Here is a 26543-nt window from a genome sequence, read left to right as displayed (position 1 = left end):
TAAGATAATTACATGATCCTTGCTTCAGAATCTCTCTTCAAAAAGAAATTACCACCTTGAGTCGCTGAGTTTCTTTGGGGCTTTCTTCTTTTATCTGAGAAAATCTTTTTAATCCATTGTAATTTATTAATATAGTCAGTTAAACCATTCCACTAAATTTAGTTAACCATCTGTAAGATGAAAAGTAGTTTAAAGAGAGGTGTCAATATCACGATTATTTTTATAACTACATATAACATATAGAAGACAAGAAGTTATATACCAAGAGTGTTGTAGACCATTATGTTTTCTAGATAAAATAATCCCATACAGATTAGCTAATGTAATATATTAGTATCCTTAATTCTATTCCCCTTTATACATTTTAACCAAAACCAAAACATAACAAAGTAGGCATGCATTTCTAAATAAACTTGGGAATCATTCACGTTAAATAAATGATTAGAATATGCAGTTATGCATCCCACAGTCAAAGCACAAAATTGCCAGTTTTTAGTTGAATAGTATTCTCATTGTTCTTTCAAAGTCTTCTTTCCTGTCAGTACCATGTGTTTGCATATATTTCTGTAATGAGGCTTTAAATATTTATTTTATAAAAGGCAATGAATAAAACATCAAGACATCATTATCATTCTGTTCTAACTCAATGAGAACAAAGCTTATACTGCAATACCTTTGGATACTGTTTGACAGGAATCAAGACTCTTTCTGAGAGCTTTATGTTTTTGTTGCTGATGACATCAAGATACTTCTTTTCTTCCTCCTCTTTCTTTCCATCAGAACCTTGAAACTTTTCAATTTCTGAAAAAAAAATCATGAAAACAAAATGTTAAGAAAATGAATCACCCTGAATACACTGTCAGATAACTCCTTTCCTCAGAAGTAATTCTGAAGCAATCTTGATAACAGCTGGACCACATCTTTTATACAGCCCATGTAGAGCCAACTGTGTAACAGAAGTCGGAAGTTCTGACTTCTTGAAGCTATCTATGAGTGTGCACTTTGTGAAAACAATGGTAAATTTCAGTAATATCATGTATCTTCGAACAAAACACAAGCTGTTGGAATGGGTTTTATGAAACCAATGGTGAATTTTGTAATATCAGATATCTTTTGACAAAACTCAAGGAAAATATGCTGCTTTTATTGAAATACCCACACAAACACAACTGACCTGCTAACAAGCTCAAAAGAAAGCCCACACAATAGGAAAAGATTTTTACCAGCTATACATCAGACAAGGGCCTAAAACCCAGAAGATACTCGGAGTGTAAAAAGTTAAATCCTCAAAGCTAGGCGCCAATGGCTCACACCCAGAATCCTAGCTACTCAGGAGGCTCAGGTCTGAGGATCATAGTTCAAAACCAGCCTGGGCAGGAAAGTCCGTGAAACACTTATCTCCAATTAACCACCAGAAAACCAGAGGTGGCGCTGTGGCTCAAGTGGGAGAGCACTTACCTTGAGCTAAAGAGCTGAGGGACAGCGCCCAGGCCCAGGGTTCAAGGCCCATGACCAACCAAAAACAAAAAAAGAAAGAAATTTAACCCTCAAAAAATAAACCCTCAAAGAAACATCCCAATTAATAGACTAATAAAGAGAAACTTCTCAGAAGAAAAAGTAAAAATGATCAATTGACACATGAAGAAATGTTCGCTATCTCTGGCCATAAAGAAAATGCAAATCAAAACAACACTGGGATTCCTCCTATCCTCAGAATGGTCACTAACAAGAAAGCAAGTAACAAATGCAAGGATGTAGTCAAAAGGGAGCCCTAATATACTGGGAATGTCAACTTGTTCAAATATTCTGGAAAGCAGTGTGAAGGTTCCTCAAAAAATTAAACATAGAACTACCCTATGACCTAGCATTTGCACTCCTGGTAATCTATCCAGTAGAACACAAACAAGTTACAGTAAAACCAGCAGCACAAACATGTTCACTGCTGCACTATTCACCATAGCCAAAATATGGAATCAGCCCAGGTGCCCCTCAATGGACAAATGGATCATGAAAATGAGGCATATAAGCCTGTGGCTCACGCCTGTCATCCTAGCTACTCAGGAGGCTGAGATCTGAGGATCACGGTTCAAAGCCTGCCTGGGCCGGAAAGTCTGTGAGACTCTTATCTCCAATAAACCACTAGAAAACCAGAAGTAACTCTGTGGGTCAAGAGGCAGAGTGCTCGCCTTGAGCTGAAGAGAGCAAGGACAGTGCCCAAGACCAGAGTTCAAGCCCCACGACCAACAAAAAAAAACAAAGAAAGAAAGAAAATGGGGCATATATACACCAAAGAATTCAACCCATCCATTAGAAAGAATAATATTGTACCCCTTATAAGGAAGTGGAAAAACTTGGAAAAATTCACTTCAAGTTAAGTATGCCAGACCCAGAGAAGGAAAAGTTGCATGTTTTCCCTCATATGTGGTGATTAGAATGTACCTATAAAGCCTTATGTAAATACATTGGGGTGTGCAAGTAGTTAAAAATGAATGAAATATTTCAAATAGTATAACTTTTTAGAAAGACAAGGTCAAAACCCAACAAACTCAGCACTGGAAAATCAGTAAAGGCAAGAGAGGGGGCCAGGCCAAGATATTTGATGTTTGTATAATTTGTGGAGGGGAAGGGAAAAAACAAATTGTTTAAATAGGGATACAGGTGGCCCCATTGCAACAATGAGATGTACAAGATGTTATGTCAAAAAACAAACTTTACAACTTTGGTGTGGGGATGGAGGAGAAGATGGGAAGGGATGGAAAGGGGAAACAAAGGAGGAGGCAACAATGCTTGATAAGAAATGTACTCAGTACCTTGCTCATGTAATTGTAACCCCTCTGTACGGTATTTTCACAATTAAAAAAAAAGATAAAGAAAATGTCTAATTTTTAAAAGTAAGCTCTATGAATGTGGCAGTGGACAAGACCACAAAGTACAGTTCAGGAAGGACTTTGATATTGAGCTTGGAGCCCAGGGTAAGGACAGAATTCAAGGAACTGAGGTAGATTACACACCACAGAGTCTCAGGAGATGAGGTAGAGGTGAGACCTAGGAATAGCCATTTGAAAACGCTTTTCTCTTTTGTGAACAATGTTTGTTTAATGCATTGTAATTTTCATATTAAAATATTATAAAATAAGCTCTGAGTAATTTTACTCAGCATGCCTGATATATATGAATGAATTAACCTCTACTCATTACTAAGTTATTTCTGACACTCTCGCATACATTAAATTGTATTTATTTCCAAAGCATGAGTAGAACATATATCCTTAATAAGTACAAAAAGTGAGTCTTTTGCCAGATATTCTAAAAACTCTACATTAGGGGCTGGGAAGGTGGCTCAGTGGTAGAGTGCTTGCCTTGCATGCATGAGGCCCTGGGTTTGATTCCTCAGCACCACATAAGCAGAAAAAAAAGCCAGAAGTGGCGTTGTGGTTCAAGTGGTAGAGGGCTAGCCTTGAGCTGAAGAGCTGAGGGACAGCGCCCAAAGTACAGGCCCCACGACCGGCAAAAAAAAAAAAAAAATTCTACCTTAGTTAGACAACACACTTAAAATCTGCAATTCAACATAGACTGCATTGGTTCAAGTTAAAAACTTTTGTATACATCTGTTTCACTGTGAAAATTACATTAAGCATTTTATTCACTATTCAGGCTAAATTTATAGAAAAGGGACAACCAGATGTGCTTAAATTTATATTCATTTACTTTCAAGATATTTGGAAGCCTAATAACATTAGCCATTCCTGGTTTAAAAATCAATTTTCCTGCACAGTATAAAGGTGAGTTATTATTCATCAAACATTTTCCTAATACATGAATAGTACCATTGTTTAAATAGTACTGATTACAATCTGCTTCTCACTGCCCTGCTCCAGGGCTCAATTTCCATGTCAGACACTCAGCATATGCTGTGCAGAGAGTCTCATGGTGCCAGAGTGGCTGGGAGAGAGTAGATGAACCAACATGGTCCAATTGCTAGATGTCTGGCAACTATTAGCCAGCAGAGTCTAACTGACAGCTGTACCATGAGGAAAAGTGCCACACTTCCATTTTTGTTGGCCCTCATCCCACATCACCATCCTCACCACACAAAACCATGGACTTCAACAGGCCTGGGGTGTGCACACATCTCCTGGCTATATTCACTGCTTGGAATATATCAGTCTACATGTTCACATACTTCCTGTGATCTGCCCTCAAAAAAGCAGATGTGAAAAAGACTTACACAGGCCTGGGGAAGGCGGGGGAACAAGCTTGGCTAAACTGGCAGACAGAGAAGTTTTCACATGGTCAATATATATTCTGGAGAATGGCAAGAACACACAACTCACCCTGTAAAGATGGTACAGCCAGAAGAGATTACAATAAGCACCTGTAGAGCAAAGACACACAGGCTCTTTCTTAAAAGGACAGCATGATGTTGGTTGGTCTAAAATCTTTCCTTCCTCTGCAGAATTTCATCAAGCAAAGTAAAAATTACAAAAAATTTTATATAGTGAGGTTGGGAACAGATGGGAGAAAATGATGAAATGGGTGATACTAATCAAGATGCATTATAATCATAAAATGACATGTTGAATTGAATCTCATATAAAACTACTTAAGATAATAAAAATGTAGAGCTAATTTAAATGGTAAAAAAACTAATAAGAATCTAATCTCATGGAAAATTTTCAGAACAAGGATTTAGAATTTAGGTTTTCTTATAATATGGAGTATTATAATATAAACTATTAGTAATAAGTGAACATAAACGGATTTGTGTGTGGTCTCCATCCACCTAGATGTGTAAGCAAACTCAAAATTTTTCTGTTGTCTCTGAAATTCCATTACAACTGAGTCAAGAGGGATAAAGACATATACCAAAGTATCACGTTTAGACCTGCAAACCCAGTATTGCACCAGAGCAAAGAGTACTTCTGAAAAAACTATTTTGCTGTTTTACGGAAAACTAGTAACAATCAAATCAGCAGGAAATCTAACTGGCATCATATACAATACATCATCTAGAGAGAGTGTTGTTCAAGATCACTCAGAACTCTGCTTCGAAGGATAATGGCTCCTGATGGAGTTTACCCTTCTTGTAAGATGTGCATTTGCCAATTTATCACACTAAACATTAAAAATGAGGTTTCGTGAGCCCAGTCTGTCAGACTAATAAACATGACAGCCCTCTGTTGTGTCTACTGGAGACAAAATCCATGGATTTACAAACACAGATTTCAGAGTATGGATAAGAATTTTAATCATATATAAACAGATGAAAGAGGCTTACATAAAAATAGAAAAGGAAAGGTACAGTTGGTCTGCAGATGTAGCCAACATTTCAGAGACATTTAGAACATTCTAAGAAAGGGTTGTGAATTGTTCAGGATGATTAAGACAAAAGTATCCTTCATATAAAAATATTCAAAATATTTTAAAGCATCTAGCAAGCACAGAAATAATAGAAGACAAGGGAGCATCCATTTGGAAAATACACACTTGTAAAAACAACTAAGTTAAATTTTTAGGTTCAAATTTTTGTACTGACTAAAAAGAGATTCTTTTGCATGGCTTTAAAGCAGTAGTGCTACTGCCAAGTTATTTGTGCACAGTGAGTTAAGGCAATAGGGTGAGAAAAGTGCTCTCATTGAAAATAACTAATCCTAGGGCCACGTGTGGAGGTACATGCCCATGCCCCTAACTATGAAGAAGTTGGGAGTACAAGAATTAAGGTTAAAGCCAGCCTGAGCAAATGCAGAAGATCCCATCTGAAAAATTAAAGTAGAAAGACTGTGGTAAAATGGTAGAGCATTTGCCTAGCAAGTGAGATAAGCTGAGCTCAGTCCAAAGTACTGCTAAAAAAAAAGGATTCCATTTATGTCAACATTTATACATCTTGAAAATATAAACTTTCATAAGACTAAAGACAAAAATTGTAAGAATATGCAAGTTATTCTTAAGTTTCAGAAATACCTCACTTTTTGGATATTCAAAAATCATTTAAACAATTTTAGGGGAAAATATATGCTTATATATACATTCAGTAAATATTTTGTTCTAAGATATGGTTTATAAGCAATATGCCAAAACAAATTTTTTTGTTGGTCACAGGGCCTGAACTCTGGGCCTGGGCGCTGTCCCTCAGCTCTTCAGCTCAAGGCTAGCACTCTACCACTTGAGCCACAGGGCCACTTTGGACTTTTTTTCTGCTTATGTGGTGCTGAGGAATCGAACCCAGGGCCTCATGCATGCAAGGCAAGCGCTCTACCACTGAGCCACCTTCCCAGCCCGTTTTTTGTTTCTTTGCACATTCTCTCCCCATGGTATAACCCCTGCTTTCACTGTATTTGATTCCAGTGCCCTGCATCTTGTGTATACATTTTTCTAATTTGGGGAGGGGAAGGGAAATAACAAGATGCTGAAATAGGACACAGGTTGACCCATTGTAGCAATGAATACAAGACACTATGTTGAAAACTTTGCAACTTTGGGTGGGGGGAGGGAGGAGTGAGGGCGGTGGGGAAGGAAGGGAGGAGAAGAGAGGGCAGGACAGACGCTGCCCATTTTCCATGTCTAAATGCCAGGCTAATGTTGAGTCTATTTCTTGCCTAATGTTATTATGCATTTCACTAAACACTGATCAGCTTAAATGGTTAGTTTCTATAGTGTTAAAACTGGTGCATTGGTGATTCCTGATAAATATGCACATAAAATAATAATCAGCTATTCAAATCAGAAATGTTTTTGCTAGCATTTACATGATTATTGTTTTCCAGTTATGTTCATTTCTTCATAATTATGCACATCTGGTTTCCTACTTTTAGTTTGTTTTACTGTAGGCCACATATATGTATTTCAAAGATAAGCAAAGGCCAGCAGGGCAAGAATTGAGGACAGAATTGCTGGAGATAAGGGATAAAATCTGATACCTAGCATCCTATTGATTTACTTCCAGTGTAACCTCAAGCCTGTGGTAATGAAGAGTATCATAGCCTCTCTCTTCAAAGTTACAGGTACTGGCACATTGTCAACAGTGTATCTGTACACAAGTGCATGTATGTGCGTGTGCGCATGTGCACACACACACACATGCACACCGCTGTCCAATGTAGGAAAGAGGGCTTTCATCTTGTATTTTAATTTTCTAGGTTTAAGCATTCATCTTGGCTAGACCACTTGATCTACATGAATCACTTAAAAAAAAAACCTCATTCAATACATAAGCCTATATGCCATAACAGAACCAAATCTATATTATGAAAATCTATTAAGAAAAAACTTAGATTTATAAACTACAAAGCATTTTGGACCATCATATTATGCATATACAAACAAACTATTAACAATACTCATTTTAAAGGGTCAAATGTACTAACCATGGATGATACATTCTGCTGTGTGTTGTGTTCTGAATATCTACTGTCTCCCAAGCCTCCAAGGCCAATGTGCTTTGCATGTTTAACCAAACTACTAGTTGCTATGGAGAGAAACTTTCAAATAATTATAGACAGTTTAACAAAATGACTATCAGGAAGCTGACATAAGACTCCAAAGGGGAAGGTAGAAGGAAGGGGTGGATGAAGGAGAAAGAGGGCACAGGGCAGGTGGGAGCAGAATACTCAATGCACTTACGTGACAAAGGACGTGGGACATGTGAATGGGTCTGAGGGGTGGCTGGGGGAGAAAGAAGGGGTGACTCTAATGAAGAAGCACAGGACACTTGGACTTGGGTGGATACATGAAATTGGAACTCTTTTATACAGCTTTTTTTTAACTGTCCCTAAGGCTTGGATTAAGGGCCTAGACACTGTCTCTGAGCTTCTTTTTCTAAAAGTAGTGTTCTACCACTTGAGCCAGAGCTCCACTTCCAGCTTTTTCTGAGTAGTTTATTGGAGAGGAGAATCTTGCAGACTATCCTGCCCTGGCTGGCTTCAAACCACGATTCTCAGATCTCAGCCTTCTGAGTAGCTAGGATAACAGGTATGAGCCACTGGTGCCCACTGTACAACTTCTGAAGTTCAGAAAACAAAAGTGAATGAATAAATGAATGAATGCTACTGGTTGGACCAGTTTTATCTCTGGAATGGTGAAAAGATGGAAAGTCAGAATCGTGCACAATGAAATCAGCCACCTTTAGCAGTAAATGAATGTGTAATATGTTTCTCTTATGAACTGCCTAGAGACAAAATGAGATGCAAATGAATTTTCAATTTGAGACAAGCGTAAAGTATAAGTTTGTCCAAGGAACTCTTTGTGCAACCACTATAGAAATAGTATAAAGGTAGAAGGAAGAGTTAAAATACAACTACCACAGGATCCAGCAGGGAGCCCTTGGGTGTATGCTGAAGTAGTGTCTGTGAGAACACGCTTCTCCCCTGCACATTCATGTCCATCAGGACACACTTCCCACCCATGGATGACAGAATACAAGAGGAACCTGCACACTTACACATGTATGTTCACTGCTGTACTAGTCATAATAGCCAAGCCACGGAAACAGCAGAGATGCCCTACAACTAATAAATGGATCAAGAAAATATATGTATGGTAGAGTATTGTTCAACTATAAAGAAGAATGAAATTATATCATTTGCAGGAAGATGGATGGAACTGAATACCAGCATGCGAAGGGGAAATTCACAAGATTCAGAATGACAAAGGTCACATGTATTCTCTCATATGAATGTTAGGCACAAAAGATAAACGTGTTTGTAAATGTACCCAGGAACACATACCCATTTGTAAGTGTGTAACTGATGGAAGGGATTTGAAGTGGGGAGAAGGAAAGGAGAATATTAGAGGGTGAACAGTAGCAGAACATGTCACATCTGTTCATAAAGTTAGCAAACCATAACACAATGAGAGCTGCTGAGGAATCACAGGGAGGTAGAGGAACTGGGTATAAATAAGTCCAAACATTCAAAGGAAATAAAACCATAATCTCAAGCAAAGTCCTTTTGTCTAGTATCCACCAGAAGCAGCAGCTGAATTTTCCTAACATTGTTTAAAATTGATTCTGAAAGGCTCACTGAGACTGGATATTATTTTTCAAGCTAGTAATACCCTATATGTTTCAAGATATAATTTGATACATGCAATTTTCTCTTTACATGTTGACTTTAGAGTCAATACCAACATAATATTTGATCAGGCATCAATCCAACCCATCCCTAAAATTATGCATGAGATGCCTAAGCTTTCACTGTTACTAACGTAAAAGCGGATGTGCAGAAATATTTTCTATGCTACTTTGTGACTGAGTCAAACTATTACAAAATAAAGGATGAGAGTTTATCCCAACAACGACAGAAGGAACGGCTGCAGGCTCAAATCTATTTGACGGAGTTTTGTTTTATTTTTGTTTGTTTGTTTTATTTATTGGTCGTGGGGCCTGAACTCTGGGCCTGGACGCTGTCCCTGCACTTTTCAGCTCAAGGCAAGCGCTCTACCACTTGAGCCACAGCGCCACTTCTGGTTTTCTAGTGGCTTATTGGAGATAAGAGTCTCACCGATGTTCCTGCCCCAATTGGCTTTGAACCACGATCCTCAGATCTCAGCCTCCTGAGTAGCTAGGATTACAGGCGTGAGCCACCAGCACCCGGCTCAGAGTTCTGTTTTAAAAGAACGTAATTCCTGTTGTTTGTTTGTCGCTGAATTTAGTTTTACCACTCTCTCCAGTATCAAGCTAATTCAGCTCTTACTTGAGGTTGACATTGACCTCAGGAAACATCTGGAATTATCCTGAGGTAATTTTATTTTTCACAATGGAGGTAGATGCTTTCAGAATATTGAGTTTAGAGATTCAGGATGCAGTCAAACATCTTCCAATGTATCGAACACCAGTAACACCACAGTGAAAAAGAGTGGTTCAATATGGTCAATTCAGTAAATCCCTTACTACTTTTTCCTTAACAACAACCTTCTATCATTTCCTTCCTATTTTTACACTGGACAGAGATCTTCCTAATAAAAAGGAGTTGAAAACTGAGTCAGTTGATTCCTCAGGTACAAAGATTAAGGCATGCATCATTTGTAAATTCAACATAATTGTAGTGTACTCACATTTTCAAAAAAACAGTATCTTAGTCATATTATGATAAGCAGTAGAAATAGGAATACTGTATCAATTTCAAATGTGTTCATTTAAGTAGTATATTATTTTATATTCCATTTATAGCATCAGAAACAATGGTCTTCATGAAAGTTGACGATTCACTTTATGCTTGGAGACCACAGAGTTGGCACAACTGTGAAGGATAAACTCATTCACTACTGAAAATCTGATTATACATGTGACCATCAGCAGCAGGCAGAGCCAACCTAAAAGAGGCTAGACCATTACAAACATGTTTCTATTTACACACATTTATTTCAACTCTCCTTTAATTTTTCAAGTAAAAGTAATAGTAAAACAAAAAATTATTCATGAAATTATATGTGATAGTTTAACATTATTTTTGAGTCATATTCAGCAGGAAACTACATGGCAAATGTAAAGACAAAAGAAGTCCCCAAGTTGGAGACTTGTGTTAAATAACACATTCCTCTTTGATAGAGAGAGAGCTGTTGGAATGTAAAATGTAAGTTGTTTTAAAAACATTAAAGTTCCACAATGATCCAGGACTTTCATTTTGTAGTAGGGCATAAAATTCTTTTACTTAACAGACCCTTGGGAACACACTGATTATAGGGCTCCACAATGGCTGACATGGAATATGCAGTCAAACCCTAGCTCAGCTGCTGTGGAGACTGTTGACAGGTGGCAATACTTGGGATATAATATGAAAAAGTGATACATATGACTTGGTTAAATACTCAGTTTTAACTTTAGTTAGGCATACATCTAGCTTTTAATACATGGGTCATTTTACTTTCAAACTTATTTTACTCCTATTTACCTAAAGTTGTAACTAGGGGAGGTTTGCAGCTAATATGATCTTATATATGTCTTCTGCTTTGATTTTTCAGTCTCTTCATCCAATCCTTTTTGGAAAGTTTCAAACGTAAGCATCAACATGACTTTCCCCAGGATGTCACACATGCCAGAATACAAGGAAAATAAAGCCACTATCAACAGTCTGTGTCAAGACCAATACAGTATACAAATAAGTACAACTAAAAATTGACCACATTCATAAATACTATTTGTATTGTATTCTAAATTCTGAAAAATTATTTTCATATCCTTCATTTCTCCTTCATTTTTGAAGAATTTGTGTTCTCTGGAAGAATACCTCTATGTTTGCTGGGGATTAGGTGGCATTAATGACCTAGAAAATTACTATGTACTGCTCGAGACACCATTCTATCTCTATTCTCCCCTGATGAATTCTTATGAAGACTGTTAAAAAAATTCCTCATAAACAAAAAATGACTTGTATTTCATATACACAAATCAATACAGGATTTTCCAAATTAGTATGTTAATTTTCTGTATTCTATAAAAATGGTTATTAAATTAAGGTTACACTATGATTTTTTTAGTCAGGGAAAAGGAAGGTTTTTTATATTTAAAAAGGAAGATATTGACAATGATTATTTCTAGAATGAAAATAACAATCTACTTTTGCTTATACAAAATTTCAAAGTGACATTAACAGTACAGATACTATAATACTGTAATATGAGGGAAATTGTATATGTTTAGACTGCAAGCTTCAAAGATAAAAAGACATGTGTGTCATGCTGAGATCCTATTACCAACACTCAAGAGGACTGAGAAAATATGGTGTGTGTGAGTTTACTCATCCATAAAGAAAAGCAAAATTATGTTATTTACAGGAAAGTGGATGGAATTGCAGATCGTTGTGCTGAGCAAGAAAAGCCAAGCTCAAATGGCTTAGAATCATATGTTCTAAATGGATGATAAAGACAACAGAACATGAATGTACAAGTTTTATCTGTCCAGGAGGGATCAACAGGAAGGGAGAGGACAGGGAAACAATATGGAGGGGTTGAGATGATCAAAGCAACACACAAACACACACATATACACATATAAACCATCACAATGAAATGTACCAAACATTGAAAAGAGGGTGAGGAGGGAGAGGGATGTGGATATATAATCAAGAGTTCAAAATACACTGTGCTGATCTACGAAATTATCATCATGAACCCCTACATACTATTAATGTATGTTAATTCAAAGGTTTTTTTAAAAAAAAATTGACATCAAAAATGAGTACTTGATGAATAACATTCACATAAATAGTTGCTTCCCCAACAAATGTCAAAATAAGAATATAAAATACTCAGTTTTATTGTTATCTCCTCATGTAATTAAGGATAATTTTTAATACTATGTAATCTGTGTGTGTGCACGCGCGTGTGTGTGCGCATGAATGCACACGCGCACCTGTGCACCAGCACTTGGGCTTGAACTCAAGGCCTGAGTTCCTCTTCTGATCTTCTTTTGCTCAAGGCTAGGGTTCTACCACTTGAGCTCCAGCTCTCCCTCTGGCTTTTTTTTGTGTGTTTAATTAGAGATGTCTCACAGACTTTTCTGCCCAGGCTGGCTTCAAGCCATGATCCTCAGATCTCAACCACTTGAACTAGATGGATTATGGGTGTGAGCCACCAATACCCAGATACCTATCTAATCTTAAATATATATATATATATATAAGCATAATTTGCATAAAGGGTTTGATTGGAATCTTCACACTGATTCACATGTGACTAATTTCACTTCATTCTCTTACCCTGATATTAATGTATATAGAATGAAAATTATCTATGTTTTGAGGAGGCTACTATCCCATTGTAGGACAACGTAAGGAAGATAAATCCAAAATAGGAAGAGATATTATTCAATTTCCATTCAAACAAAACACAGTTTGAAACAGACTGCTGAGCACCAGTGTGTATGCAACTACAACATGCTTTTTAAAACACACCCTTACAGATATCCAGGTAAAAAAAAAACAAACTCTGCCTTCTTATACTCTATTTTTCCTATTGAGAATTATTGTCCAAAATGTCTTTACAACTAAGTTAGCTTGGCAGCGGGAAATAATCGCCAGTGGCTCCAATAACGAAACAGATTAGTAGACATATTTAAAAGTCTGGAATTAAAGCAAGCCACTAGGGAGCAGGGCACACCAGTGAAGTAACACTGGATAGCAATGACCACACAACCAAGGAGGAGCCATCGCACTGGGTGAGGAGAAACTCTCTTGGAGCCCCTCCTAGTCTTCCCTTCCAGCTATACTGGACCCCATTACCTTGACCACAGGTGCTGAGAGGTGTCAGGTGACAAGTGACTTAAGACTACCTGGAGTCCACTGCTAAACCCCATTGAGACAGTAGCTTCCTGGGACGCCACTCTGTTTGAAGGGACTCATTTTCACAGAGCAACAGGCTTCCACTGGACAGGAAGACAGCAATCGAGGACGTAGACAACACACACACTGAAGCAGTTCCTTCTTTCCTGCCATTCACACATCATTACCTTACTGTTTCCAGATTCCCGTCAGTGTGAAATGGGAACTTAATAGTGCTCCTTAAAAGCTATAAATACTTGGGGCTGGGAAGGTGGCTCAGTGGTAGAGGCTTGCCTTGCATGCATGAGGCCCTGGGTTCGATTCCTCAGCACCACATAAGCAAAAAAGAAAAAAGCCGGAAGTGGCGCTGTGGCTCAAGTGGTAGAGCGCTAGCCTTGAGCTGAAGAGCTGAGGGACGGCACCCAGGCCCAGAGTTCAGGCCCCACGACCAGACCCCCCCACAAAAAAAAAGAAAGAAAGAAAGAAAGAGCTATAAATACTGCATTCAGTTCACAGAAACTGAAGGTTTACCTTTTAGTATGCAGTTAATACAGCTATTGAGTTAAATCTTTAAAGGTGTTTTAATATAAGGTGTCTTTAAGAATTGCATGGTTATAAAAAAGAAACTAGTCAATAAAAGTGACGTTTTCCAGAAAACTAGATTCCAGGTTGATAATGTTCTATGAAAAACCACAGAGTCAAATCTTGCCATGTTCTCTAAAGCATCATGAAAAACAGCCCCTCCTGCATATCTCCTAAACTAGCCACCATGGTGGCAAATAAGAGTCCTACCTTTTTTTCTCTCTTCTTTTTATTGTCAAGGTAATGTACAGAGGGGTTTTGGTTACATGAGCAAGGTAATGAGACCATTTCTTGTCAACCTTTTTACCCCTTTCCTCAAGTTTCTCCTACTTTCCCTCCCCTAAGACCCCCCTGAGTTGTTCAGATCATTTCCAACACATTGTCATGTGTACAGCATTGTGGCATTGGTTCTCCCCTTGTCTTTTGTCTCAGCATTCTGTTGTTCCCCTTCCCTTCCCTAATTCAAAATAAATGTATATACAATACCAGGGTACCCAACTCAAATACAGTAACAACAGGGTATACCATAGGGGAAAGAACACACAAAAGAAACAAAAAAATCACATAGTACATTAAAAACAAGGACACAGGATGACTCATTGCAACAATGATACCCACAAAACACTACATTTGAAATGAACTTTACAACTCTGGAGGAGGGTGGGGGGAGGGATAGTGGGAGAACAGCAAAGGAGGGGGGAACAATGCACAACAAGAAATGTACTCATTACCTTACTCATGTAATTGTAACCCTTCTGTACAGCATCTTTACAATAAAATAAAATTTAAAAAACAACAACATCAAAGAAAAACTTCTGTGTCCGTGTCTTGGGATATATTTTGCTTAGCATCATCTTATATGGTCATATGTACATAGCTATTGAGCTATTCTGCTCATCTGCTAAGATTATCCTAGAAGTATACTAATTATTGCAAATAAGGGAAACCATGGGACCTATGTTTCTTTGGCTCTGGCTTGCTTTACTTAATATGTTTTTCCGAGTCTTTCCATTTTCTCACAAATGGGGTGGTGTCATTCTTTCTGATGGAAGCATAGAAAGCCATGATATATATATATATATATACACACACACACACACATACACACACACACCAGTTTCTTAATCCATTCACCTACTGAAGGGCTTTTTCACTCATAATCTCTCTAGGTTTGTTACTACAATTACAGAATGTTTTGTTGGAAAGATAAAGTGACCTTTACATGAGAAGTTAATTGAAATAATTCATAAAAAGAGATAACCCACGTTTACCACAGCATTGTCCACATTAGCCAAACCATGGGATCAGTTCAGGTGTCTAGGAACAACAAGTGGATAAAGTACAGTACATATGAATCATGGAGTATCACTCAAACACAAAGAAAAAATGAAATTATTTCACTTACAGGAGAGTGGATATAAGTGGATATCATCATGTTGAATGAGATAAACTAAACTCAAAAGGCCGAATGTCACATTTTTTTGTTTTGTTTTGTTTTTGTCGGTCGTGGGGCTTGAACTCTGGGCCTGGGTGCTGTCCCTGTGCTCTTCAGCTCAAGGCGAGTGCTCTACCGCTTCAGCCACAGCGCCACTTCCAGTTTTCTAGTGGTTTATTGGAGATAAGAGTCTTACTTTCCTGCCCGGGCTGGCTTTGAACCATGATCTTCAGATCTCAGCCTCCTGAGTAGCTAGGATTATAGGCGTGCGGCACCAGCAAGCAGCTCAAATGTCACATTTTTATTCACTTGTGGAATATAGACCAAAAAGATATGCATATTTATAAATATATACAGATATATCTATAAACAGATGGTAGATGGATAGATAAGTGGTAGATGATCGATAGGTAGATGATAAATAGATCAGATAGATGACAGATGATAGATAACAGAAGACAGACAGATATATAAATAGAACACTAATGTAAGTAGGTGCTGTTTGATTCCCCATTAATACCATCAGACTCTCAGATTAAACATTTCATCTAAACTCATTACCATTTTTTATACTACAGAAATACTAGGTCATTTTCAAGATTTCTGTATAGTTCATTTCTATTAATGCAATATTGTTTAATGAAAGCAATCATGAAAAAGAATAAGGAAGGATGAAAAAGGTTGAAATATGTAGTTCCTATGTATGAAGATAGAATAAAGAATTATAAACAAATGAACAAATATTTACTTTTACATGCCAGATACTATGGAAACAAACAAACGAGAGTGCTTCATTCCCTGACGTGGAAGGTGAAAGGTGACCCAAGTTCACAGCAAAACTTGGAACCACCCAATAAAGCTCTGCTACATGGCATGATTGTTACCTATTACCATTTCACAAAGAGTAAAGCTCAGCTTCTAGGCCAGAGCAAGCCCCAGGAGGCTCTGATACTGCACCAAACCCAATTAAAACAAAATTGTTCATTACAGACATGATTATTATTAAAATATTACATGCCTAATTTTTTTTCTTTTTTTGTGCCAAGGACCTGGACACTGTCCCTGAGCTTTTGTGCTCAAAGCTAGTGCTGTACCACTTTGAGCCACAATGCCATTTCTGGCTTTTTGGTAGTTAATTAGAGACAAGAGTCTGATGACTTTCTTTGCCCAGGTTGGCTCTTGAGTAGATAGTATTACAAGCATGAGCCCACCAAGCCCAACCACACGTAATTTTTAAATAAAAGATTTCCAGAAAATAATCCATAAAATTATAAAACACATTATTTTATAAGTAAATGTTTCCATTTACTTTATCATAATTTTCCAACTGGTATAACTGGACCACCTTACCCAGGTATGCAACTTTGCATAAGCCATCACAAGACAATCTTAAGTCACTAGATTCTATGAAGTCACAAGAAGCTTATAGCTCTCTTGCACTGCTTTCGCCAAAAATGTTTAAACTGGACCTAATTAGGGGGAAACAAGCCAAATAATGTAAAGATGGTATATAATAATCAGACTGATATGCTTTTAAAAAGCCACTATAAAAGACAGAAAAGAATGGGCACCTTTAGAGAATTCAAAGGAACCAAAGACATGACAATTAAATGTATTCATAATACACTGAACTTCAATTCTGATCTTTAAATATAGAAGCTATAAATTATATATAATTAAGTCAGTGTTAAGTTCCTTGATTATGATAGTAATATTATTGTATAGGAATGTCTTCATTCTCAAGATTTCATCCTGAAATATTCAGAGAGATGGTAAATTCAGGTTTGGAACATTTTCAAGTGGCTAAACAAACCCACATGTTCAAAAACCCAAAAGCTATTTTTAATCTCTATTTTTTTTCTCTGTAAACAGACCACATAGTATTATATGTAAAGCTAGAAGTCTAGGGCAAATTTCAGGAAACTTCTTAGGGTATTACACATTTGAAAATTGAAGGAAAAAATAAAATTAAATACCAAGCAATCCACAGAAGTTGGAGAGCACATTCACATCTTAAGGAATCCACACAGGTATAGGTAGTTTTCCCCAGGAACGCTCAGTTGCTATGAAAACATACTGAAGAAATGTTAAAAAAAAAAATACCACTCCATTGTAGCTGAGAACTCAGTTCAGAACCAAATGATTTGACATTCCATCTCACCATTAATTCGCAGTTTAACTTCAGCTAAATAATATATGCCTATTTTTTTAATTTGAAAAAATGGGTTGAATTATCCAGGATGGTCCCCAGATTGGTGAGGCAAATAAATAAAAAGAGCCTGCAGGCACTCTGTACCTTACAATGTCTAGCTCTGAAAACACTGCTTTGTTATTGGCTCCCATTTTCCAGCAACCATACTTTTCTGTTGGAAGAAGAACAGCAAAGATCAACTCATACATTTCAACATCAGGAACCTTAGACAAACCTAACTTATAGCTTTGGACATAAAAATGGACATTTTCTACTTTGTAGTCTTTATTAAAAATCTTTACCCTTTTTATTTACTTCAAACAAGAAAAATACATATTCAATTACCACTAAAATTTAGGCACTAAAATTAAGTGACTGAAAAGGACAGAGACAGCAAAGAATGCTCAAAGATTCCAGAACCCAGCTGAAACTACTCAGCTATTCTTCAATTACCTGACTTAATTTGGAGAACATTCAATCACAGCCACCTGACAGGCCTGACTCAAAGATCATATACAGGTTGTCCATTTTCCTGGACGGTTTCCATACATCTGAGCACACTTTCTCACAGACACTCAGGGACTGGTTCCTGGGATCTGGCTGCCTGTGCATCGTATGTTTTCAGTAGCACCCTGGCGTCCACCCACTCCAAGTCTACCGGGCATGCCCAGCAGCAAGAGAAACAGTCTCCAAATCCTGCCAAAGGTCACCTAGGAAATACTGATACTGCAAAGCAGTATTTACTGAACTTGAAGAGGAGAACCTTTGGTAATGAAGTGAACAAGGGAAGACTTGTTAAAAGAAGTTTTTCACTGAGTTAACTAAACCTTATTCCAAAGCAGACTGAGCCTCAGTAGCACTGAAGAAAAAATAAGTTTTTCCCATAAATTACATCATCAGAAGTCAAGAACTACACAGTGTAATCTCTTTCAGAACCCGAGCTTTTCTTGTTTCTTTAAAGACATCTGCCCTATGGTACTGACACAATTTAAAATCCAATACAAAACCAGTCCACGTTATACTTGCAAGACTTGTGTTTTTTACTTTTATATGCTTTGTCGGGTGCTACAATCATGACACTCACAGAATGACAAAAGGTATACTCAGATTATTTCCTTCAGAAGCCTTCTCCTATCCTGAGCTCTGCTGAGTCTGAAATACAAGGGCGTGACAGTGGCAGAAACATAAGACTTGGTGTTATGTGTTGGTCACATTCAAAGTTACTCTAGAAAGCGACTATATGTGCAATAATCAGATATTTGTTGTGCGAATGTTAATAGGATATACTAAGTTATTCTATGCTTCCATAAATGCCAAAGAACCTCTTGACAAAAACTGCCATGTTATAGGTACATGGGCTTACTGGCTAGTTTCAATATAACACAAATAATAATATAGTATAATACAAATACATGTCCACTACAGTGGGTACATAAATATTCAGAGGTCTCAATACAGAAATCTAAAGCAAACAACCACATTTAGGCCTGTATTCCACTGAGACAGGCAAAGTACTGAGGTGCTCACTCACTCTTCAGGATAGTTTTTGTACTTTATTTTTGCTTTGAAATGTGATGAAAAACCATAGTACTCAGCAGAAAAAAGGGTATAATGATTATTTGCAAAAAAATGAATAGAAAAAATGAATATATTTGCATATTTAAAAGAGATTTTTCCCTACAGAACTAGTAGGGAAGAATGAGTTTTGGAGTCTGCCCTGCCAGGGAAACTACAGCTCTTGAATCATAATATTTGGGTTTTCATCTATAAAGTGAAGATATTAGGAACCTACACACCAGAAAACCAGAAAAGAAACCAACATTTCTGTGCAATGGATTTTTTTTTAGGCCTGGTCACTAAATATCTGTATACAGAATGGAAGGGTAGAGAAGTTCTTCATGCTGATGTTGAGCAGGGGATGTGCTTCATCTTTGTGACTCTTTCCTAGTGTTTTAACCTCAAAAATGCCATTGTATCTTAATAAGGACATTGTAATTGAATATTAACATAAGATAGGTACCAAAAGCCAATCATACCTGCAATACTCTGAAAGAGACTTTGTTGATTCTTGTTCTAGGATTCTGAAGTACCTCTAGATTCAGAGCAGTGCTGAATCCTTAGTAAATTCAAATCAAGTAATTAAATCTGATTTCCTAAATCTACTTCAAGCACTTCAGCTGAAAACACATTTATAGTCAAAAGAAATGCAACTGCAACTGCTCCCCTATGACCCAGCAATCCCACTTCTGGGCATTTACCCAAACAATCACAAACAAGGCCATACTAAAGCTACCAGCACAACTATGTTTATCGCAGCATTATTCACCATAGCTAAGATATGGAACCAACCCATATGCCCCTCAGTAGCTGAATGGATCAAGAAAATGTGGTAAACACACACACACACACACACACACACACACACAATTCTATGCCTCGGAAGTGGCACTGTGGCTCAAGCGGTAGAGCGCTCGCCTTGAGCTGAAGAACTGAGGGACAGCGCCCAGGCCCAGAGTTCAAGCCACACAACAGACAAAAAAAAAGAGGAATTCGATGCCTCCATCAGAAAGAATGACACTGCCCCATTTGTTAGGAAATGGAAAGACTTAGAAAAGATTATATTAAGTGACCCAAATAAACGTAGGTCCCATGGTTTTCCTTATTTGCAAATGACTAGTATATGTCTGGGATAATCTTACCAGACAATCAGAAAAAGTCAAAAGCTATGTACATATGACCATATAAAATGATGCTAAGTGAAATGACCCCAAGATATGGACATAAGAGGTTTTTTCTTTGTTGCTGTTGTTTTTAATGTACTATGTGATTTTTCTGTTGTTGTTTCTTTTTGTTTCTTTTGGTATAACCCCTGTTGTCACTGCATTTGATTCTGGTGCCCTGCATCTTGTATATACATTTTTCTAATTTAGGGAGGGGAAGGGAAATAACGGAACGCTGAAACAAGGATACTGGATGACCCATTGTAACAATGAGATGTACAAGACACTATGTTGAAATGAACTTTAGGACTTGGGTGGGGGGGAGGAGGAGGAGAGGAATCAGGGAGGTGGGGAGGGAAGGGATGGTAGGAGAAAAACAAAAGGGGGGGACAATGCTCGATAGGAAATGTACTCAATACCTTACTCATGTAACTGTAACCCTTCTGTACAGTATCTTTACAATTAAAAAATTAAAAAGAAATGCAATTGTTGGAATAACTATTGGCAAGATCAACCCAAGCAGTGATTGTTCAGCTCTTTCAACGAGTACCTTTATATTTTAAATAAAAATAGAAATAACTATCAATTCCTGTCTTTTGAGGCAAGTTTCTAAAATGTGGCTTATTATTTACAAACACATATGCATATAGGTAGCCTCAGAGACCAAGTAAAACTGCACTCTAGCTATGAAGTTTAAGGTCTAAATAGAATCATTTGACATGTAATATTAAAGGTATCCCTACAAGCCCAAACTAGCCCTGCTTGATCCATGAAGGAGCTGCATACAGAGAAGGGATGTATGTTAAAATAAGAGTGGTCCACAACTACGGGAGGGTAGGGGAAAAACAAAGGAGGAGGTAACAATGCTTGATAAGAAATGGACTCATTACCTTGCTCTTGTAACTGTAACCCCTCTGTACAGTATTTTCACAATTAAAAAACTTGTTTAAAAAAGGGGGGGTGTCCTTAACAAAGTATACAGAGGATGAGGGAAGAAGGCAGAACAGCCTGAGGGCCAGGAGCAAGAAGCCTAGCTGGGCTGCATACCTTCTGATATGGGAAAGACTTTATTCACCAAGTCACATCTGGAAACAGAAGTTCCATAATTTTGTGCTTTAGAAAACATGTTTTCTCAGTTAAAATAAATCTGAGATATTTAAGAAATACCTTCCTTCCTCTTCATTCTTTACTGCTCAAAGTTCAAGTGCAGTTTCACACTTCAGATGGTCTTGGGAGGGTGTGTAAGACAAATTCTGTTCCTGTTTTTTTTTGTTTTTGGTCAGTCATGGGGTTTGAATTTTGGGCCTGGGTGCTGTCCCTCAGCTCTTCAGCTCAGGGCGAGCGCTCTACCACTTGAGCCACAGTGCCACTTGTAGTTTTCTGAGTGGTTTATTGGAGATTAGAGTCTCATGGACTTTCCTGCCTGCGCTGGCTTTGAACCACGATCCTCAGATCTCAGCCTCCTGAGTAGCTAGGATGACAGGCGTGAGCCACCGGCATCTGACTTGTTCCTGTTCTTTTTCTTTTTAACTAGTATCCTCCAACTTTTAAGTATCCTGCTTTCCAAAACAAAAGGTGTGAGCGATTTTTCAATACAAAATACTACATAGGACATTCAATCAAACTAAGATGAAAGACACAGAACCATTGTCAAATGCTGAAGAGTAGGAAAAGAGAAACCCTTAACCTATCTTTAATCAGCTTTGAGGAAAATGCATAGGCATAGTAAACACATTTTTAAAAATATTTTTCCAATTTGGTGAATAAAAGTATCCTATTTTATGCTTTCTCTGACTATAATTTCAATCAAATATTTTCTGCTAACCCAAAGCAAAGCATTATTTTAATTAAAATATTAAATTTAGTAATTAAGTTATACAAATAGTAAGACTGGATTATTAGTTGATGGGAGTTAATCTAAGTTCTCTGGGGAAATTTGTAGAGAAGTCAGACATATCCCAAACACTGTAGCTGAAAGAATTTTACCAATGATTCATTATCAAAAATGAAGGCCATTCGACAGTTTGGAGAGTCTTCAAAAATACTAAACATGGAGCATCCTATGATCCAGCAACATCACTCGTAGGCATTTACCCAGACCATTACAAGTCAGAGTACAGTAAAGACACTTGTACATCCTTATTTACGGCTGCACTGCTCACAAGAACCAAGTATGGAAACAGCCCAGATGCCCTACAATAGATGAATGGAACAAAAAAAAAAGTGGTACATATACACAATGGAATTTTAATATTACGTCATTTGCAGGGAAATGGATGCACTTAGAACAAGTGAGGTAAGCCAAGCTCCAAGAGACAAATGATGCAGGTTTTTCTCTCTTATGTGGATACCAGATCTAAAACACATCTCATCATGATAACGTATACAAGGCTCTATGTATTTATATACATACTGACTAAAAGAGGATATATTTAGGGGAATAACACAAAGGCATAACTCATTTATCAAAACTCCTATTTATCAAAACAAATTTCATTTGGGGGGGGAAGGAAGGACACAGCAATGGAGGGAGGAAGGATGAGCAAATGTAGTCATTGTATTCTATATACACTATGTAAAAAATGAACAATGCAACCTGTGGGCAAGGACAGGAGGGGGAAACCGGGTCAAGCAAAGAAGAGGTAAGCACTGACTGAACTTACTACCTGACTTATGGAACTGTAACCCCTTTACTGAAGACCATTTGATCAATTAATTCTCAAACATACTTATTTATTTCTCAGAGAAAAGATAGTATATTTCCCCTAAAAAAATAGAGAAAATTATATTTCTCTATGCTCTGACTCTTGTGGTTACATCGCTGATAAATTTCTAAATCCACCCACTTAAGGATGCAAATCCACTACAAATTTCAAGATCTAGTTTCATAAATGTCATCATATAAGTCACTTAAAAGTGAGCACACAACTTCAGAAGTAATTTAATAAAAGCAGTAACATTTTGATAGAATTGTACTAAATAAAAGTGTTTTTACAAATATCTCATGCATATCCAAGTCTGAAAAACTTAGACCCTAAACTTAGCTGTGTACTTACAAACTGTTTTAGGTTGAATGGCTAAGTCTGCTACCCCTGTCTTGTCAAAGAGCCCCAATGATAACTTCACCTTTGCAGAGTAATAATGATTGTGAAGAGAAACGAAGGGCATAGGTATTTTGCACAGTAACGAGTACAAACTCAGTGGTTCAAGTTTTTCAGCTATTACTAACAGTAGATGATTGGATGAAGATCATGATGCTAAGTCTTATCAATGAACAGGTTGTAGAGCGACATCAGTGTCCTTTTGAAGTGCTCACAGGATTCTCATTATTCAAATCCAAGAAATGTTCAATTTATTGGTACAGAAGAGTTTTCCTAGGTGGCAAGAGTCTTCTTTTATATGTTCTTGAGTGAATTATTCTAAAATATTCTATTTCAAATCTGTATCTATAAATTATTTTCAGATAGGCTTGCTAGTTAGGAAACAAGTCTCACACAAACAGATAATTCTGTCATTTGTCTACATTAGAACATTAAACTCTTAATTTCATATGTCCTTTACCCATAAGATAAAGTCAATGAATTAGCATAAATTATGGCTATGTTTATGCTAGCTTCCATTTCCTTTTATATGGTCAAAAGACAGTTACACAGGACACATGTTATTTCAATATATAAAATTACAAATACAAGAAAAAGCAGTTATGTAAGTCCATGTGTATTTAAACATATGCCCAACAAAATATTTGATCCATTTTCATTTTTATGATGACATTATATTTCTCATTTCAAAAGACTGGTGAACTGACTTAGAGGAAAATCCCAAAGGGAAAAAATAATACAAAATAATTATAAAATAATCATTTTTCACTACCACTGCTACAAACAGGGAAACACAGCCATGGGAGACAAGACACTATTTAGAAAAAAAAAATTAGACCCACAAGACTATGCTCAAAGGAGAGTAGAGAGGAAGGAGATAAACAAAACTAATTGAAATGTTACCATTCCTAAATATTTTGGAAAAATAATTGTTTTCATTTGAACATGCACAGTTAGCAAAATGTTTGGAGAAAAGTAATGAATCTCATCAATCTTTTATAATTCAGTCCTGAAGAATCTACTTTAGAAGATGCTTTATGCATGTCCATCCAGCCATTTTTATTTAAATTATCTGGAATAATTGATTGTCTAAGTGTGCAAAATCATTCCACTACTGCTGAAGTATGATAAATATATATATGAATGTCCTTTCATAATTACTTACAGTTGCAATAATCAAAAATACAGAAAATACTTATATCCTAAAGATTTCTTACTGTACAGGTTTTCCACAGTAGATTTGATGACGTGTACTGCAGAGTAATTTTGCAAACTAATAAAAGTGCACTTTAACCTAAAAGTTTTTAAATATCACTTTCAAAGGAAATGTACTAAATATTCAAGGATATTTGTCTTAACTCACAGATACTAACATATCTAAATTTTATCTAGATAATTACATCATTAAAGCCTACTTAATTTTTTCACAAGAAAAATACAATTTGGGGAAAATAATTTGTATTTTATCTTTTCTTAGCACATAAATATTAAGTAATGTTAATATAGGAAAACAAGTACAGACAGATGCTTAGCCATTGGTGTCCCAGTCCTGAGAACCAATGCAGAGAATTCTACAAAACACTTCTCTAAACAGAGAAGTTCAAACTGGTTACAAACAGATCATGCTCTTCCACTGATTAAATCCACAATGTTCATTTCCATACACTCTTCCTTCAAACAACTAAGGTAAAGTAATTGTTTTAAAAGCAGCTTCTTCACACGCTTTGTGGAGACAAGAGTCCCGTGCCATCTGGCAGCACTCTACCCTGTCACGGAGGACTGGAGTCAAATGCGAGGAAGATACTTCTGTATGGTTTAACATGACAAGTGGAAACAGATCTGGAGCAAGGTCTGCCATAGGGAAATTCTTCAATGTCAATTGCCACACCTGTAGACTCTCCCAGCAGATAAGTAAGAGTGGTTTGAAAAAAGAATCAGTTCCTACACTATTACTAATATTAGAATTACAAACCATTTACTTAGATGTGCTGAACATATATAACAGTTTCTTTCTTGATATTTCCTGTAAATAAGAGCATTTACTGAGGTTTACTTCTCAGTAAAACAGTAGCCTTGATTGGTCTAAGCCTATATAGACTCAGACAAGTGCCTTAGAAGTCTAATAAAATGGGATCTACCAATTTGCTTGTTGTACTTCAATAGATAATTCCTAATGAGAAATCCTATAATCGAATTTAGGGTATGTACAGTGATATAACTTCAAATAAAACAAAGTACTTATATCAAAAGAAAATAAGTCAGGAAGGAGAGAAGGAAGGAAGAGGAGGGAGGGAGGGAAGAAAGGAAAAAGGGAAGGAGGGAGCAAAAGAGTAGAATGCTGTAGAATTCAGTAGAATGCTGAAAATGGCTAGTATATGTGAAGGAAATATTGGAGTGTCAACAATCATTGCTTAAATCATCACAGTAAAAATATGCTCAAGAATGAAATATCCACAGATACTAAATTGATAAGTAAATAGGTATTTGTATGGTCTTGAAATATCTCATCTAAGTTAATTATGGAATAAATTTGTAAATTCCCTACTTTATAAAATTATGTCAGGGGAATGATGTAACTGTAGTCTTAAAAAATGCCAGACATCAAAGACAAATACAGGTTATGGAATAAAGAAGGCTAAAAAGATATAATTTATAATGAAACATTTAATCTCAAGCTAGAGTCTCTATAGAAAAATAGAGCCTTTATGAAATACAGACAGATATTATTGCACCCATGGCACAACTGCATTAAGAATGGGAGATTAAAGTATTATATCAAAGTTAAAGGTTGACATCTGAACTGTAGTTATATAAAAAGTATGCCTACTCTTAGTTAATACCCACTGAATTATTAGAGAAAAGAGTCATGATTTAAATAGGAATACTGAACATGTGAATTTAGGTAGAAGATATGCTTTTTGTAGTGTGTTTTAGTACTGGCATTTTCCTATAAGCTTGATTATGGAATAAATAGAATCTTAGGATGTGGTGAAGATATGCTGGCACTCTTAGCATCTTTGAGCATTTATTTTCAACAAGTACATAAAGCATTTGGTACATGTTTGATGAACAATTGTATAATTCCAAATACATTCTTAAAAACATTCTCACCCCATAATCCTAGCTACTCAGGAGGCTGAGATCTGAGGATCACAGTTCAAAGCCAGCCTGAGGGAAAAAGTCCCTGTGAGACTCTTATCTCCAATTAACCACTCAAAAACTGGAAGTGGCATTGTGGCTCAAGTGGTAGAGCACCAACCT

The 26543-nt window shown here is 36.8% G+C and overlaps 1 protein-coding gene across 1 annotated transcript in view; it reads right to left on the bottom strand.

Moving 5' to 3' along the window:
- The window catches only part of Khdrbs2 (KH domain containing, RNA binding, signal transduction associated 2), a 227260-nt gene that overhangs the window by 199853 nt on the left and 864 nt on the right, over positions 1 to 26543 (bottom strand). The window contains exon 2 of the mRNA XM_013019054.1: positions 674 to 801. Within this exon, the coding sequence (XP_012874508.1) occupies positions 674 to 801 (128 nt within the window). The remainder of the gene's footprint in view (positions 1 to 673; positions 802 to 26543) is intronic.

The sequence above is a fragment of the Dipodomys ordii genome, unplaced genomic scaffold (genome assembly GCF_000151885.1).
Source record: "Dipodomys ordii isolate 6190 unplaced genomic scaffold, Dord_2.0 Scaffold44, whole genome shotgun sequence".
NCBI classification, from domain to species: domain Eukaryota; kingdom Metazoa; phylum Chordata; class Mammalia; order Rodentia; family Heteromyidae; genus Dipodomys; species Dipodomys ordii.
This window is presented reverse-complemented; position numbering and strand designations above follow the sequence as displayed.